The 18,654-nt window shown below is 36.6% G+C and overlaps 1 protein-coding gene across 4 annotated transcripts; it reads left to right on the top strand.

The window, feature by feature from the left end:
* Positions 1 to 253: 253 nt before the first annotated feature.
* Positions 254 to 18,602, top strand: HDAC10 (histone deacetylase 10). 4 transcript variants are annotated; one of them, XM_062600910.1, is made up of 21 exons: positions 254 to 438; positions 866 to 932; positions 1,793 to 1,927; positions 4,125 to 4,221; positions 4,897 to 4,994; positions 5,075 to 5,179; positions 5,385 to 5,453; positions 6,092 to 6,218; positions 6,855 to 6,920; positions 7,302 to 7,361; positions 7,736 to 7,825; positions 8,739 to 8,845; positions 10,188 to 10,255; positions 10,803 to 11,076; positions 11,718 to 11,808; positions 13,164 to 13,249; positions 13,783 to 13,836; positions 15,226 to 15,310; positions 15,723 to 15,908; positions 17,093 to 17,252; positions 17,976 to 18,602. In XM_062600910.1, exons 2-21 carry the CDS (start codon positions 868 to 870, stop codon positions 17,999 to 18,001), a joined length of 2,049 nt encoding a protein of 682 aa, XP_062456894.1. In that variant the 5' UTR covers positions 254 to 438; positions 866 to 867; the 3' UTR covers positions 18,002 to 18,602. The 4 variants fall into 4 exon arrangements, with proteins under 4 accessions (XP_062456894.1, XP_062456973.1, XP_062457048.1 ...); XM_062600989.1 differs by lacking the exon at positions 254 to 438 and adding an exon at positions 586 to 611; XM_062601064.1 differs by lacking the exon at positions 254 to 438 and having other exon boundaries at positions 4,130 to 4,221.
* Positions 18,603 to 18,654: the final 52 nt, after the last annotated feature.

Here is an 18,654-nt window from a genome sequence, read left to right as displayed (position 1 = left end):
ACGCATTTGCCGCCTAGAAGAAGAAGGGGATTTCTCGGGAAAAAAAATCGATATCTTGTAACCTTAAAGATATAAAATCTTAAATAAATGAATAAATAAATAAGTGACAGAGTAAAAGGCAATCTCGCCCTCAGGCGCACCCACCCCGCGCCACCGCCATGTCAGTGCCGAGACACCTCCCCGCCCGCCCCTCCGCGCCGCGCCGCCCGGCCCCGCCCTGCCGCCGCCATGTCCGCCGCGGCGGCGCGCAGCGGGGCGGTGGAGGCTTTGCCGCCGGCCGGGCCCGGCTGCCTGCTCCGCCGCGGCGGTGCCGCTCGCTGAGGGCGGGAGGCAGCCGGAACTGTGCTATCTCTGGCATTTACAATCGCATTTTAAATATTTTTCTGGTTTTATAACGCAGGTTTCCACAAATACCTCATTTCACATCAGCCCTGGCAGGTAGGTGTCTCTCTGGCACGGCTGCGACAAGCAGATGTGCCCAAGGCCGTGCTCGGAGCCTCCATACTGCTCATCGAGCCCGTAATACGGGCTGGGGGGACTCGGCGAGGTTGCCTGGTGCTGTTGTCTGCACCAGAAACACCTGAAAACGCAGAGAAGCAGGAGTTCTGCCTGTGCGTAATCCACTTTCAAGATCAGTGTTGCTAGTTCTGCTCTGCTTTCTCTCTGATCACGCTTGTCAGAGTTCCTCCACAGTGCTTTTCTGTGATTTCATATTGTGCTTGCAAAGCCAGAAGTGCGAAACTGTCATGCGAGCAGATCCAGTGTTTGCATATATTACCTTCTCATTAAGAAACAGAATTATGTTTTAATATACACTTTATGCTTGCCTGAAATACGTGTCTTGAGATTTTTGTCTTGTTTCTAGCAATGGCTTCAGGAACAGCATTGATTTATGATGAGGAAATGACCAGTCATAAACTACTTTGGAAGGAGTAAGTCAGTAGCATCTTGTCCTTTTTATGAATAGATTCTTATTAGGGTTTCTAAGAGAGGCATCCTGCAAATAAATTTGTTTTCTCAGTTTATATGAAATACCTAGGGATAGATACCCTGTTGCTTGCTTTATAAATAGAAAGTAGAAAAAATTTATTGCCGGCTTGTTATCCAGATGCCATAATGAGAATCCTAACCTGGGTTTGACAGACTGTTGGCCTTCAGTCCAGTAGGCTTTAATAAGAAGTGTTTAGTTGTAGGCATCGGAGTAATCTTCTGAAAAAAGTACTTTAAGCTAATTAAATTGCTTATAAAGCTGAAAGGTAACAACGTGGAGGCTTTGGGAAAAATATGTAGATACACCAACGGAAACCCTTTTTCCAGTAGTTTAGTGGTAAATTCAGTCTTGCCCAGGTTAGACAGGGATAAATGCCACTTTCCTAAATTTCAGATAAAGTAGAGCAATATCTTTGATGCTGTGCTCAAAACAGAAGTTCGCTGCTGTCTCTTCTCCCAAACCATCTTCTTCTCTTGACCTTTGTCTTAACCTACTGCTTTTCATTTCATTTCAGTTTTGGTGTCTTGGTAGTTTCAGTAGTGAGAGGGGAAAGACAGAACAATGCTGTTGTGTTTATTTTTTATTTAAGAACTATATACATTTTTTTTGGTTATGTATTTTTTAACCTTTTTTGGCTCAATTTCAAACTAAAGAATGCTTAAAGATGTATTTACTCTTACATGTTTTTATGAGGATAACAAATCTTCTTAAAATTAGAAGTTTCAACCTAAGCATTATGAAGTGTATTTGTAAGCCATGCTGACTTTGTGTGATAGTAATGTGATTATTGCTTATTTTTAGTCCAGTTTGTGATATTGAAGTGCCAGAAAGATTGTCATCCTCTTATGAGCAGCTTAAATGTTACCATCTCGTGGAAAGATGTGTCTGTGTGCCTGCCAGAGAAGGAAGCGAGGAGGAGATCCTGTTGGTTCACAGGTCTGAAATTTATTTTCCTCACATTTCAGATTAATCCAATGAAATAACAGATCTTCATTCTTCCAGATCGAATTTTCTTCGCTCTGTAGAAGTCTGATCCAAAACTCAATGACTTCTGGAAATTTCAATGGAATATAAGTAATGTCGAGTGTAGTGTAGGTGCTGAAGCATGTATCTGCTATTCCACTAATTCCCCTTTCTCACACTGAATTCTCTTAAACTATGAGCACTGATTTATGCACAGCATGAAAAATAATTTCTAATAAAAATGCGGACAAGACCTATAAAGGACAAAATAATGAATATTTCTTTAGAAAGATTTTGTCCTCTGTCTTCCAAATTTCTCTGAGGTAGAACGAACCAAACAAAAGCTTTGCAGCTAATTTTCTGGGGGGAGTTCAGAGGAACAGCAGCATACCTGTTCTGAAGTCATGGCAATGAAGTCTGCTCTGGCATCTGTTGCCTTTGTGTGATGATTCTGCAGCGGACATGCACGTTGTTTGTGTGTTCGTTTTCTCCTCTTAGCAGTTAGCAGCCAGGGTGGACCTCTCTGTAAGGGAAAGGGAGTTGGGAGCAGAGTGTGGCGACAAGACAGGCAGAGACAGTGGCAGTGGCCTCATGGATACTAACAGTACCCGCGTGAGGTGCACAGTGCAGGGCCTGTGATAGTAACCAGGTGCGGCCAACAGTCTAGATTGTCGAACAAGTCCATAGTGACAAGTCTGAGGTCAAGCTAGGGAGTCAGTCAACAGGTCAGGGTCCAGGTCAGAAGGGTTCATGGTCAGGCATGGACATGGCGGCAGCGCAGTTGCAGTGTAGCCAAGGGTGAGAGCCTTACCTTAAAAGCAGCTCCTGAGGGAAGGAGGGAGAGCCCCTGCTGAGACTTCTTAGCAGAGTGGTTTGGAGGAGGCGTCCACTGAGGCTTCTAGCTCTTTCTTTCTAGGCCACAATCTGTACTTTCTCTAAATTGATCCTGAACCCAGCAGCCAGACCCCCAGGAGGGGAGAGATGCGTTGTCGCTTGTAATGATCGTAGCTTGATTCTGAGGCATGCTTAAAATAATTCAGCTTGCAGAACAGTGTTTTTCCTCAGAAAGTACTTGTTTGTTAGAATGCAATTAGTGCCATATACAAATAAAAACTATTTTTATGTTAAATATATTGCTGACTGGATACTAAAGAGACTTGATTACTATTCCCGGTTTAGCTCCTGTTAGATGATTTGGGATAGATTATTTTACTGAGTCTTGTCTTGGTTTTCATGGATAAGCTAGAGATAATAGTACTTTTTCCCTTCTTTAGATTTTAAACTGATCACTAAGCAAAACCACTTTTAGATTGAAATAGCCATATAAGTGACAAATGTATAACTACCATGGAAATGTTTTGTATGTGCTCACAGATATGGCAGTGAGGCTGATGGTGAAGTTCAACCAGTAATTATACAGTCATTCAAGTTCTTGTCATTTTAATCCTTTTAACTCATTCATTCTGAAGCCACGGTTTTCTTTATTTCTGTTAGATGGCAGTGTTTATAATTCTGTGTGGGGAAATTCTGGGTAATTGCTTTGGCATTGGCCACCAAGAGTAACTCATATGGTCATTATATCCTGAACTGTGGCATAGATAGGAGAGTAGATGCCATCAGCCTCCCTTTTATCACACTAGACAAGAGTAGGAAAGCAGTAGAAGAAAGTGGGTGAAACACCGATTCCAGTGCATCAGGCCTTAGTGCAGTCTTGAACTAATGAAAAGAGGAAGATGATATACTCCTGGTAAGGGGCTGATTCAAATACCTTTTCTTCATCAGGGTCATGATTCACACTGATGACTGTCACAATTATAATTTAGTTCTTGTTGGAGTGGTAACTATATATATGATAGATTGCAAAATAGACTGTTGCATGATGAATGAACAGTTTTTCTGTGATAGAAAGACTAATTGCTCTTACTGCTGGAAAAGGGAAAAGGATATTCTCATATTCTTATAGCAAACAAGACACCTTGCTTTCATAGCTAGTCCTTGTTTTCTTCACTACATGCTGCAACTAACACTCCAGAGTTTCTGTTGGACTTGGGAAGTCTTACAGAAACCCGTTTTAACATAAATTCTGTTATTTCTCATTGCATTTTGCATAAAAAAAAACTTTATAGGTATATTTGGCTCATTAAATGGTGTGTTCATCTCTCTTCTGCAGTTCAGAACACTTAGAAGTTGCAAAAAGCACCCAGACAATGAATGAAGAGGAACTGAAAAGAGTCTCTGGAAATTATGATGCCTTTTTCTTTCATCCGGTGCGCAAGTTAAACTGTTGCTGCTTTTGGGAGTTGCAAGGATTTGTATTATTGCATCCAAATGGCACTTTCCCAAGTAGGGGAAAACTGACAATACAATTTTTGCTGTTTAAATACACTTGGATGTATTTATGGTATTATTTTATCTGTTTGAAGTTTATTATAATGCTGTAATTTAATTGGTTAAGTGTTCTGTCATCTGTTCTCTAATTGTATCATGCTAGTATAGTACACTTACCAAATGTTATTTCCTTATTTTTGTCAGTTAGCCACATCATTGAAGACCATTAGTGACCCGCAAATCACATTTTGTTAACAGTCACTCTAAAATACTGTTTCAGGTAAAGGAGCAGAAGTCTTCTGTATTTTTCTTCTGTAAGGTTTCATACTTCATTTTCAAAGATACCATATCATTCCAGTAGTCAATTCAAGATGTCCATCTCATGTTTCCTATATGCTGTAGAATGTATAAAGAATATGATGATCACAGATAAACCTAGCAGAGATCACGTTAGAATTTATTTTGTAAAATTCTGCTTTCAACTACTTGCATACAATTTCAGTAGAGCAGACCTATGTCAAGACAGCCTGCTGTTGTGGTGCAAAGCATGTCATGTATGATTAATTTAAAAACAAGCTGGTAAGTGGTGATAACCATGAGATTTCATTTTTTAGAGCACTTACCGCTGTGCCAGACTAGCAGTAGGAGCAAGTTTGCAGCTAGTAGACTCTGTGATGTCAGGAAAAGTATGCAATGGAATGGCATTAGTAAGGTAAGAAAATACCTGAGAAAGTCTTTGCTTTTCAACAAAATTTCGTTTGTTCTGAAAAACCTTATAAAACTTTATTTTAGGCCTCCAGGTCACCACAGCCAGAGAAATGCAGCTAATGGATTCTGTTTATTCAACAATGTTGCTATTGCAGCAGAATATGCAAAAAGAAAATACAGTCTACAGAGGTGGGTGCATGATTGACTCTGAAGAAGCTTTTCATAGGCATATTCAATGGCATTTAGATACCATTTGATACTGTACCATTTTAGATTAATATCTAGAGTTTTTTGGGTGTAATGTACCATCTGTGTATGAAAATCATCTCTACCTCTGTTAGATTGGGATGCTGTGATTACTCTGTTCAGTATTTTGTTCTACTGATCTATGCAGAATTCTAATTGTTGACTGGGATGTGCACCACGGGCAAGGAATGCAGTATATATTTGAAGAGGATCCAAGGTTTGTAGGATGTTTTGTTTATTTTTTTTATGTTAGATAATCAAACATTGTTTATCTTAACATTCTAGAAATAGAAAATCTTGCAGAATGCCTTTCATTCTCTTGGCTGTTTTAGTTATTATATCATTAATAATTTTATTTGTTATCAAATGGGGAAAAAAATCTAACAAAAAGAAATACATAAATCTACCCTAAAGAGTAGCACAGAATGAACAATATGAGTACCTTAATTTGTCAGTAGAAAAATTCTGCTAAGTCAGTGTGCAAGAAATGTATCTGTTCTGTCTATTCAGGAATCTCTCTGTTTAAGTACTCAAATAATAGTTGGACAGAACCCATTAGTTTTATATTGCTTTCTGAAAAGCTATAGAATTAGGTTCTTGAAACAAGTCTCCTTTTCTGAAAATTCTGTCTTTTGTCTTTAAGGAACTCTTACAAGAAATCTGTAGCAGTTGTCCTAAGTTAATTTTGGTATAGAATCTACTATATGAATTTTCACAGTTCCAGTCTGTTTAGAGAGCTAAGGGGAAAGGAGGATTCTGTTTTCATGCTTTCAGTCAGTAGGCCTCCGGGTTCACGATACAATGACAGTCTTGGCACATTTTCATCAAATTTTATTCATTTCTTTTGTCTTTCAGTGTTTTGTACTTTTCCTGGCATCGGTATGAACATCAGGAATTCTGGCCATCACTCAAGGAATCTGATTATGATGCTGTAGGACTGGGAAGAGGAAAAGGGAGTAATATAAATTTGCCTTGGAATAAGGTAAATACTATTTACAGCATGAAAATACAAATGCAGCAGCTTTATTTCTCATACATTGGATAACACTTTTTCTGAAAAGTGCACTTTTTCACTTGCTTGGCAGATGTCATGGCACAGTGCACCTTATTCTTCTCATGGAATATCTGCTGAGAAATGTCTCAGAAAGTGAAATAATGCTAAAAAGTTGTGTGGGGAGAGAGAAAATAGGCATATATTCTGATTTTTACCAATATCTTGGCAGGACATCAAACTAAAAAGTGTTTCAGGATGTGATTATATCCGTCATTGCTTAGCACAGAGCTGAAGCTCATCCTCAAGACAGAAAATGATGGAAATTGATGTACTTTATTTAAATAGATTTTATTTTACTTGCCTTCGTGAAGTTTCTTCATCTTTAACTCTTGATACTATCTTTCCATAATGTCTTGAAGAATCTATTATTCTAACAAATCTATTATTCTAACAAAAATCTATTATTCTAACAGAAGAATATGACCTTTATTATATCTTACTATTATATATTTTATTGTGTTATTGTATATTATGTCTTTTTATGTTGTCAGTATATTTTTTTGCATATATGTATGTATGTTTATAATATGCTATTGTTATGTGTTACTATATTATGTTTTGCAGGTTGGCATGGGAAATTCAGATTATCTTGCTGCTTTTTTTCATGTCTTGCTTCCAATGGCTTTTGAGGTAATTGTTTTTGCTCTGTTATTTGAATAGTGAAACCAAAGACTATTTCCTAAATACATTTTTAAGCAGGTACCTTTAAATATTTTGTAGAAGTGCAGTATCTACCAGTTATGCAAGTAATACCTTATTTCTACTGGTATGAATGAGGTCCTGGTGAACTGAATAATATTTATGAAATGTTTAATTTTAAAATATTCAGTGTAAAGATTTGTAACTTCTCCAGCAGGAGTTAGATGCAGTCTTTGTTTTTATTAAAGGAGAACCTTTATTCCTGTTCATGGTCTAGTTGAAATACAGCTGAACATGGTATAATTGAAATCCAGTACAAAGTGGAAGTTAGGACTTAAGAATGGAGACAGCTGTCTCTCTGTTTTACAACAGTTTGATCCTGAACTGGTGCTTGTTTCCTCTGGATATGATTCAGGAATTGGAGACCCTGAAGTAAGTAACTTGCTCTGGCCATCGTGCTGTCGGTCATAAATCTGTTTGTAAACTCTACATCTTAAATGTCTAGTGATTGCTAGGTGGAATTCATTTTGACCAAACAAGTGTTCGAGTCTTTAAGTGACTCCAGCTCGTTAAATATTATGATGAGATTTGGAAAGACAAGATTATCCCATAGGTGTAACTTACGTCGTTTTTTACTCCTTCCTTTAAAACAGTTGGTTCAGCATTTTTGTTAGATGCATGCTATCAGAGGTAAGTGTTCCAGTATTCTGACTTACATACTTCAGATTGTCATTTTCTTTTCCTTTTTCTTAACTAATGTTTTGAGCCAGGGTTTCAGCTCTTACTGATAATTTTCTTTGTTTTAGGGTCAGATGAATGCCACTCCTGAGGTTTTTGCCCACCTTACTCACTTCCTGATGCAGCTGGCTAATGGAAAGCTGTGTGTTATTCTGGAGGTAAGCTTTCTGGGGAAAGGTGTTTGTATGAGAATCATATAGGCCTCACTAGACACTAGAAGGAGAAACCTCTTAACAAAATAATTTATTCTTTTTATATTCCTTCTGAGAATCAGTAATGAGTATGATTTAACGATACTCTTACACATTGAAAGAAATGTACGTCTTAAACAATTGATGTTTTTTAATTTGTAATTTTGATGCAAAGGAGCTAGTACTAATTGTTCAAAATACATACCCTCCCCAGATGTGTTCAGTTCTTGTGCACAGTGACTACACTGCTGCTCTGGACAGTCTCAAACTCATTAAAATGTATTTGATGAATAAGCTACATTATGGATGTTTTTGCTGTGTCACCATTTCCCCCCTCCCAGTGCTGATGATGTAAGTGCTCAACTGGTAGTGTGCAGGAAGCAGTCCACCATCTCTAATCTCTAATCTAGCAGTTTTAACTATAGTCCCTTTTTCAACTTCCGCCAAACCATCAGGTCAACTAGATCTTAAAGTGTCAGCTTATGGAATATTTCCCTTGTACTGATCCCTTGATTTTAGATGACAGTGATAGTATTTGCCTTCTAAGGAGTCCTCCACAAGAATTGTTGAAAGTGAAATGTCATGGGTAGGATTGGAGAAGGGATATATTTCCAGGGTTTCCAAGGCAGAGTTTCCAAAATTAATCCAATGCTAAAGTGAGTTGAATCGTATGACACCAATAAAGTTCACCAAGTTGCCTCTAACTTACTGTTTTCAGATTGAGAACTATTGACTTAGACACGTTCCATATAATTTTCTATTTCTGAAAATTCAGATATATTTCAAAAGGTTAGCTTTATTTCCCACAAGGCTTTTCACATAAATTTTACAAGTATTTGTTCCTTATTGTGGCACAGTATTTTTTGTTTGTTTTTTCTAGGGTGGATACCATTTGAAGTCATTGTCTGAATCAGTCTGCATGACTGTAAAAACTTTGCTTGGAGATCCTGTACCCCAAATAACTGGAGAAATGGAACCTTGCCTAAGGTAAGCCTATAAAGAATTTTATAAAATCTCATGTACTTACTAAAGAAACTGAAGATGTACACGCTTCAAACTTCTTGCTGAAACAAGATTTTAATACGATACTTTATAATATACTATTTTCTGCTAAGTGTTGAGACCTCTGGTGCTAAGGCGGTCAACTGGGTGGAGCTGTACTGAGATAATTAATCTTGGGGTCCAACTTCTTCTTGGAAGCAGTAAAATTGCATTTGCACAGTAGTATGTCTGACCTAGTAAAGCATTCTGCACCTTGGGCCTGTATTAGTCCCTTTTAAACAGTGTCTTTTTACATCTTTCTGTGCTGTCCTCTTCCCATCTCCAAGTATTCTATCTTCAGTCTCTCTCCTACCTCAGCAACTGTCCTGTGACTTTCCTCAGCAGTAATATTCCTCTTTGCATTTGGGTGGGTAGAAGGCAGCACCTACTGATTGACTGTATTACTTAAATTAAAAACTTCCTATCAGTCAGGGAAGCAACGTCAATGTATGCAGGCTGCTGGACAGAGTTGAATTTGTAAACTCTAATGGATCAAAGCAGATTATTTTGGTATTGTGCTCCCATTATATCCCATTGTACCTGTATCGTCATCTCTTTCACTCCTTTACCAGCTGTAGTATTTCAAGTTGTTACCATCCTTGAGTAGAGATTTGATCACATATGTTAATCCAGCCCCAAGCATCCTACAAGTAATCTCCAAACATGCAAAAGTTGTCCTAGATTTAACGTGACCTGAATTATGTTTGTATGACAACTAGTGTAATGGGACCCTTTGCTTACAGTGCTGCAAATAATAGTGATAACAGGAAGGAGAGATTTCAACACATAGAATATAAAGGAATGTGATTTGCTTAGTTTCTGCCCCACTTAGAATCTTCCTGAACAGATAATTTTGCTGTTGCAAAGCCTCATTGATTTAGATTCACCCAGACCCTCAGAGAGCCCTTTCTAATTGCACATTTACATTCTGTAGATTAAATCTCTGTCATAGCAAGAGTAACAGGTGAAATCCTTTCTTTCCTGAAGTCAGGGAGAGGTTTACCTCTTCAAACAACAGTGTCAGAATTTCACTCAATGTGTGTAAGCGTGCACTTAAAAAGCAGATACTGTATGTGTTCAAAATACGTTTTTCACTTTTTTTTTTTTGACTCTTTCATCTAATCTTTCCAAGTGATCTGCCTGTTGATTCTCATGCTCTGTTTTTCTGTTCTGCTTTTTGGAGTAAACCGGAATTTGTTCATTTTTAGAGTTTTTTTTTTCATTGGAGTGAATCATGTTCTCTGTATTTTCATTATTGCTCATGTTATTAATTCTGTTTCTTTTGTAGTGCTATTGAATCTATTCAAAATGTGAGAGCAGCACATAAACCCTACTGGAAATGTTTGATGTATGAAGGTAATTACTCTTCTCTTTCTTAAAGCAAATGTGGTTGGTAAATGGATTCATTCTCAAACTCAAAATGATTAAAATTAATGTCAATAGATTAAAATAATTGAACTAACAGTTATTCATCAGATGATTGATGAAACACTGAAACACTGAGGCTTCACTCACAGCTAAATCTGTAGCTGATCTACATTAGTATTGTTTGGTTGACTTCTGAGTGAAGCTGGTAAAATCAGACCAAAATATAATCCTTTGATACGTGTGTGTGTGTGTGTGTGTGTGTGTGTGTGTATATTTTTTTGAGGATTCTGTATTCTGTGCCAAACTATGGGCGTAAGATTTATGATCTAAGACCTTTTCCCTAGATTAAAATAAATGCATCAACGCTGGAGAGTAACCTCTGTGGCAAGAAACATTGCACATGGAAATAAATATGCATGCTACTAACATAAATGTATTTTATACAAATGTGTTTTGTAAGTAAATATAACTAACTATAAACACTGATCAGGAATCAATAGATGTGAAACTCCTCCTTACTTTTCTTTTTCTCTAGATACATCTTTTTTACAAAATCTGAGTACCAAATCACACCTACTAGAGAAGGCTAATACAAATCCCTCCGCACAACATGAATCTAAGATGATCAACAAAGATGAAAAAGTCAAAGTAGAAATGTTTTTGGAATTGCACATGAAAAATATTCTACTACCAGTGCCTCCCATCAAAACAGCAGCAACAATTGGGTGCAAAGCTTCAGCATGTTTGCTTCCACTATCCATTTGTGTGGTGAAGGAAATGGACCTGAATGAAGTTAAAGCTCTTGTCAGGTTGGCCTTATTTGTCTAACTCTCAACATAATTATGAACATGAGAGGCTTTGGCACAGACTATCATCTAGTTCTGTCTCTGCCATGGTCTTTTTTGGCCTCAGACTACTCAATCTTAACCAGAGTTTCTTCCCCTGAAAAAAGAAGTTGGTGTTGGTTACCACTCATATCCTTAAAGCCCTTTGTAGAAAGAGTCAGAATGCCTTAGATAAAATTATTTCAAGGGTGATAGAACTGTTGTAACAGCAATTGGTAGAACAGTAAGCATATTCATTTAGAGAGAGTTTTTGTTAGGAAGGTCTCTTAAAGCTCTGTGGTTGCTTTTACTGAAAACACCCAAACTGACTTGATCTGAGAAACTCCACTTTTTGAATTAGGGAGTCCAATTCTGATAGAACTCTGTTTCCTAAATATATTCAGACATTTATATTGTCTTTCCTGTGCAGAATCAAAACAGGTTTAGAGAGTTCAGGATTGTCTGGCAGGAGCATTGTCATCTTCCTGCTAGAGCTGTCTTCAAGAATGTGCAACACACAAAATGTACCCTGTCAGTACTCCTGCAAAGTACCATATCAGTGTCCTCTCAAAAGCACTGGATTTTTGTCATTAACCTAGTTTTTCTTCATTTAATTTATTTTACAGTGCCTTTTATGCAGATCTTGTGAAAGAGTATGAAACTTTGCTTTCTCTTGGGAGTATGTTGGCTGTTCTAGATAAAATACTTACGAAGCAGGTAATAATAGCGTTTGATTATTTGGGAGTGTTGGTTTCTTCTATTTCTGCTTCTACTGTTGTGTCATCAATATGTTAGTTACCATGTCTTTCACAGCCCTGCTAGTCTTAGCTAGATTGTCCTTAGTTACAAGAGTGCGTATGTAAGGTCAGAAAACATTTAGGAATAGTTCTTAACCCAAGATATTTTTCTAATTATCTTTGGACAAGATATTGTCCTGCTTTTCTGCAGCCACAGCAGATGAGGCAGTAAGAACCTTCTCATCACCCTTAGATACATGGGTGAGCCAGATACTCACAGTTGAGGGGAACTGGGAGCTTTGTGTCAGAAAAACCCACTGAGGAGCAGCAAGAAATTTGAGCAAGAAATGTCACAAATTATTCCTGTCATAGTGCTTAGTTTTGTCTTTAGGAAATAGTTAAAGTGCATTTGTCTTTATTACAGGCTGCCATGCTATGTGAAGCCACTTACCATTATTTGTAAAGTTTACTTAGAGTTAATTTTTTTCTCTCTCTTTATTGATATATTGGAGGTGTAATTTGACGTTGTTCAAAACACCACTGTATGCTATGAATGGAGTAATTCAAATTCAGCATTTTGACTCATACAGGGTCAGGAGTGCAGAGAAGAGAGACTTTGAGGATGCAGATTTGTATTTATGTATAATAATTTGGAGAACAAAGGAGAAAAATGGCAAACAAGTTTTTTTAAAAAAAGTTTAAAATTATATCCTAATAAATCAGTATTGCCCTTTGAATGAAAAGCTTTCTCTGAAAGTGTCAAGCTTGTGAGAAGAGTTACTATCAGAGCAGTTTTTAGATTTCATGTAGTTCAAAGTATTACAGAACACAAATGAATATTTGAAGGTTGAATGAATATTACTGTCATTTGTGTTTACCAGAAAGGAATCACTTGCAGTGGTTAAAGAAAGAGTCAGAATTAGAGATCAGAAAGAGTCTTCTTTTCATAATGTGCATTCTTCTGGTGCAGTTTGCCTGCTGGCACCCTAAGTGTGTATCTGATCTACAGATTACTGAGAGATCCAGTAAAGATGACCTTCCCCCAGAGAAACCTTTTTCACAGTTGCCTTTTGACATAGCACAACACTTTTGAAGTAGGTTGCCAAATAGAAGAGTTCTTTGGCATAACAATCAAATATGGCCTTTCTGTAGAAAATGAATTGCTAACATTTTCTTAATTTTATTGTGATGCATCATATAGATCCCTTTTATGCAGCTTCAGTTTTGTTTGACTGATACCTATATACAAAAAAAAAAATAGGAATATTTGTTACAAATAAAAATGGCATAGTATTGTGCAGCACTTTTACTCCTGAATAAAAATATATTTTGTAGGTGTGCAATGGAATTGCAGAATCATCCACAGCTTCTGCTTCTGTTGCTGTTGCACTACAACATTCTCTTCGTTTTGGATTTCAAAGGTGAATTTGTGTATTTTGCATTTGGAGCCCTTTGACAAAACTTGAAAATATGATAAAAATGTATAAATTATTGCAAGTTGTCTTTGAAAAGCTTCATTTTAGAACAAATAGCACCTCCAAAGGCATAGATTGTCCTTAGTTACGAAAGCATTTTCATATTTAGTACAGCAACATTTTCATATTTAGTGCAGTTGATATTGTCTAAACTGTCAAAAGCCTTTTGTCCTACCAAAAGCAAAACACTTTTAAGGATGGCTGCTGTGCTAGCACAGGCTTTCTGTGTCAGAATTTGACTGTCTCTTCCCTGAGAGCATTTTTCCCCTCCCCTCCAGTGTTTGACATGAGAGAAGGCATTCACTTGAGCTGTCCTGGATATGTTTTCTGTATATTTCTAATGGACCAAGTGCAGAAGCAAATTTTTTTAATGTATCTAGTTTACATCAAACTCTTCAAAGAAATAGCACTAATTTTTTTAAAAAAGTTACTCTTAAATGTAAGTGTATGTATATGTGATTTTACTTTGTGTTCTGCAGAGTGCTCTGCATATTTGTTGGAGACATGGAAATCATACCAAACATAGAAGATGGGTAAGGTTTCTCTTTACATCAGGGAATCAGATCTCAGATACTTCATAAATGTTACTAAGTGTCTGTATGTATGATGAAATGCACTAAGGAATCACTCACAAACTGATGTTTATTAATTTTAACCTGAGACACAATACAAAATGTCCCCGAACGTGTCTATAAAGACAAACCTCTTTTTCTAAATGGCACCTTTTGAGTTCAGTTATAAGTTTAAAGTATTATTCTTTTATAGCAATTGAAACTTAGGTTGTTACTGAATATGTAAGCAATGAAGATGGCAATATTTATAAGAGTTAAAAATGGTCAGAAAAGAGGAAAGTAAGTTTACATTAATGTTAAAATCACGGATAAAAATGAAATTGTATATGAAAAAATTGTAATCACAAATATGAAATATGTTAGTAAACGTGTACAAAGTGTAGTCTGTATCTGTGTGCTTCTGAACCACAGATCAGGATAGATAAATTTTGAGTCCTTGTGCAGATGTAATCCTGGACTGTGTCAGGCTGTATTAAACAGTAATAAAAGACACTCCAATAAAGGCCAAGGTCTGGATTGGTCTGTTGAATAGTTAGGAAAGCTGACTGGAAATGTATTTAGAACAACTCAGAAAACAACATGTTTTCTCATATTCTTACCCTGAGCTAAGTGGATTTTTTGAGTGATCGGATATGCGCAGAAAGGAAGCAGAGACAGAAGGAATTGACAGGGCTGGGACTTCATACATTGTTCCCCAGCCATCCCTAGTTCACCTTGTGAAGGAAGTGGACAGAGATGCAAGATTTCTGTGCAAGTAGCTGTAGTGTCTCACTACATATGAATTTCAGAGAATGGATGATTTTCTTCAGCTGATCTATATCAGACAGAACTGCATCTTTAAATCTAGATCTGTTTGTATTCACAAAACGTTGTGTAGGTCCTTGATTTATTGAAGACAGTATCGGTTAACTATTCCAGAGCTGCAGCTGGCACCAGGCATCTGTTACAGACGTGCTTCGTCAAATACCGTGCCAAGATGTATCAAGGATGCCAATTTTTACACTGCCTTTGCTACAGAGAGTAGAAGTCTGCTGCAGCCTTTTACATGTACTATGCACTAACTGCAGGGGGCACATATTGCTGATGCTGAGTTCTTAATTGAAAGCCATCTTTATTGTATCTTTATCTGTATCTGTCTTTGCCAGCTCCCCTTTTCCTTAAAACTGATCTGTCTGTAGTCTTTAATGCTTTTTTTTAAAATATGAAAAAAGTAAGATTTCAGTTTTAATGGATAGCAACATTATGGCATGTAATGTAAATGACTTAGTTTTTAAAGAATGATAAAAGGAGTTTTTTTGTATCTTATTGGAAGTTTTGGGTTAAATACTGGAACGTGGTTTTTATTTACAGAAAAATACTTGTGATACATATCTGTGAGAAACAACAATCTGAAAAGACCAACTCCAAACACTATATTTCACTGAACTGGAAGGAGGTAAGGTTACTTTCATAATGTAAAAAAAAAAAAAAAATAGAATGAATAGAATATATTTACAGATTTGTAAGATTACACAAAGAATAGTATCCTTCATTGAAATTTGAATATTTGAATTTTTTTTTCCTTTTTGCTGTATCGCTTGTGCTTCTTCACAGGATTTTAGTCTATGTTAGAATGCATAGGTTTGAGGAAAACTTTAGTAGTTGCTACTTCTTATCCTTCAAGTAAGGAGGAAATGAGTAATCAGTATTAAATAAAGCTGTGTTTTTAATAGATTGTTGTGAAAACAGATCAGTATCCTATTTCCTAGGTCAATTACAAGTTTTTTGAGATTCACCTGATTTATCTATAATAAACTTGTGAATTTTGACCTTCACATTTGTGCTAAACTTTCTCATTTTTGTTAAAGGGTACTGAAGGAAATGACTTCTTTTCTGCTGTATTTGGATTCATTCTTCCTGTAGCATATAGTTATCAAGCCAACTTAACAGTAATAGCTGTTGGACCAAACAGGAGCCTTGGAATAAATGGAATTTCTTTACTTTTTGGTTTACTACGAGGACTCGCCGAGTCTCGAATTCTTGCAATGATTGAGGTAAGAAATGGTACTTAGCTATGATCATTCAGAGTGCATGGGACAGATCCAGCAGCAGCATGCGTGGCATGGAACTGCTTAGAGCTGCCCAGTAGAAGGTACTGGCTGTATCTGCACTGTCTTTGGTACCTCTGAGTTCATGGCACAGAGAGCCCTCTCTGTGGAATCAGAGCTTGAGTAAAAGCTATTGCCATTCCTGTGCCTGCAAACCAGACCAGACCAAAGTATGCACCAAGCTGTAGAGAGTCTGCATGATTGAGAAGCTGAGGTATGAAGGTCATACTTCAACTAATGGCTAAGTCTGTGGAGAGGTCTATGGAGAACAGAGGTTGTTTGGAGAATTTGCCTCAGCTTGGAGTTTAGCTTTCCTGTCCACTTGAGATTCCACAGCTCAGGGTTCTCTCCTGAAAATGAACATTTGCTCATTATCTGTTGAAGAAGTGATGTGGTCTCTTTTCATCGAAAGTGACTGAAAGCAGCACGTTGTTCTGTTTATGATAAAACACTAGATTTCCTGTCTGTGTCTGTCCCGTGCTGTGTCTTGTCACACACAACTTCCATCGTGCAAAAACTAAAGCTAAACAAATGCTTGGAAGAAATAACTGAAACACAAAGTATTATATTGGTACTTTCCAGGCAACCCTGAAACAGGATTTTCTAATACATATGGATTTTCTAATGTGTGCTTTGCTTTTTGAAATCCATTTAAAGTAAAATAAAAAAAATCCATTTTCATCCATTTAAAATAAGAGTTATGTTTTTCAAAACAGCTGTTAATAATCTTCATATATTATGGATACTTCAGAAAATGATTTCTGTGAGCAAATGACATTTAGACTGAAGCAAAATGTACCACTCTAAATAATGCATGAAGCAAACTCCATTCTTTCCTTCCCTCCCTTTCTAACATTTTCTACCCTTAATCCAGGATTATTTCTTTTACCTCATAAAAGGAAAATGAGATTCTTTCTCTATTTGAAAAAAAAAAAAAAGCTTTGTAAGAGATTAAAATTCTTTTTCAGAAAAATCTCCATTTTAGTACCTTTTCATTGAAAAATTGGAAGTTGTTCATTCTTGCTACTAATACTACCAATGTCATGACAAAAACTTGTTTTAAAATATTGTATATATTACTAAAACAAAGAATGTTTTGATCTTAGAGTATTTTTTTTCTCCTGCAATAGAACACGGAGATAAATCTAATGCAAATTGTAGCTAAAGCCTTAGCAGGTGATTCTACACCTGACTTTGGAGTCTATGTACCTCCTACCCAAGAAAAAGTACATAAATTAAAAATATTAAGAGACCAGCTTCAGCACGAATGGAAGATGCTTCAGTGTTCAGGTAAGTCATCTCTTTTATCTTTAGTTCTTACTAATGCACATAAATTTCTGAAAGAGGATAAAATACGGCTAGATCCTGTAACGTTAAAGGTTCATATAAAGTTGGTGGGAGTTCTTCACTGATCTAATGGGAGCAGGATGAAACTTTAAGTGCATTTGGTTCAACTACTTGAGCCAGAAAGCACTAAACTCTAGCACAGTAACTACTCTAAGAAACTTTCAATATTGTTATTCCAATATTTTATATTTTTATCTTGAAATGAAACTACCAAAATATTTTAAAGAATCATTCTAAGAGGTACACTGGCTCTGACTGTTAACATGTTTTCTGAGTATAGCTCAGAACAGCTAATGTTTTCATGTATTTAAATAGACTCCAGAAATTCTGCGTAACTGAGTAGTGATGACTCTTACTTAAAGTGTATTCATAAGTAGTTGAGGATCAGGTAGTCTATTTGTGTAGGAATCAGATTAAGCAGGTGTATGTGCTTTGAAGCATACTTCTCTAGAAATATTTCTCTATTGAATTACTTTTTTTAGTAGAAATGCCATAAACTTAAAGAAATAATGATAAAGGTGGGCGTACCTCTCTAAAATAAGTCTTCCACTGTTTCAGAGGGAATGGTCAAAGCAGTGGTCTTGTTCCAATAAAAATGTTCTTAAGGGTTTGAGAATTATGATATAAGCTTGACTAATAACTTTTTTTTTAATTGCTCTTTTTTAGTGAAAAATGGGATTTCAGGAAACTGACTTCACTTTAGAATCACTTCACACAGCAGAAGCAGAAGAAAATGCAGCTTGGTTTGTTTTTTAAATCATCAAGAAAAGTGTGGTCGATTTTTAGCCAGAACATTTTGTACCCACAAACAATTACTTCATCTTTTTAAAATGTAAAATCCATATTTTCATGTCTATATCTAAGGAATTGTACATGCAAATTCTATATTGGCACCAATTATGCAGAGCTGACCCTTGAAAACATACTCCTGCACCGTCATCATTGCACAGTGGGGCTGATGTGATTTGTGACTGTGAAGTTAGGATTGTATATGCAGTAGCTTGACCAAATGAAAATGAAAGTAGTCTAGAAGACTGAAATCTGAGAATGCACTTTCCCAAAGATACTCCATTCTCACACCTTTCTTACTTCCTTTCACTGAGCGATGAGTTTCTATAGCTAGTTTGAATGATACAAATGTGGCATTTTGATATATATTTTTCTAAGACGTGAACTAAGGGAAAAGAACTGTGTATATTTACAGTAAAATTACTTTCCAAATGTCAGAAGACTGTAGGGTTGTATTTTTGTCCTGATCTGTAGAACATAAAATAAACGTGTTTTGTACCTTCATGGCAATAGCGTATTTGTTGTTAACTTAGCCCGCCTGAAAATAACGAGTGAA

This window comes from Rhea pennata, chromosome 1 (genome assembly GCF_028389875.1).
Source record: "Rhea pennata isolate bPtePen1 chromosome 1, bPtePen1.pri, whole genome shotgun sequence".
Classification (NCBI taxonomy): Eukaryota; Metazoa; Chordata; class Aves; order Rheiformes; family Rheidae; genus Rhea; species Rhea pennata.
The sequence above is the reverse complement of the archived record's forward strand: the minus strand, read 5'-3'. Positions and strand labels throughout refer to the sequence as shown.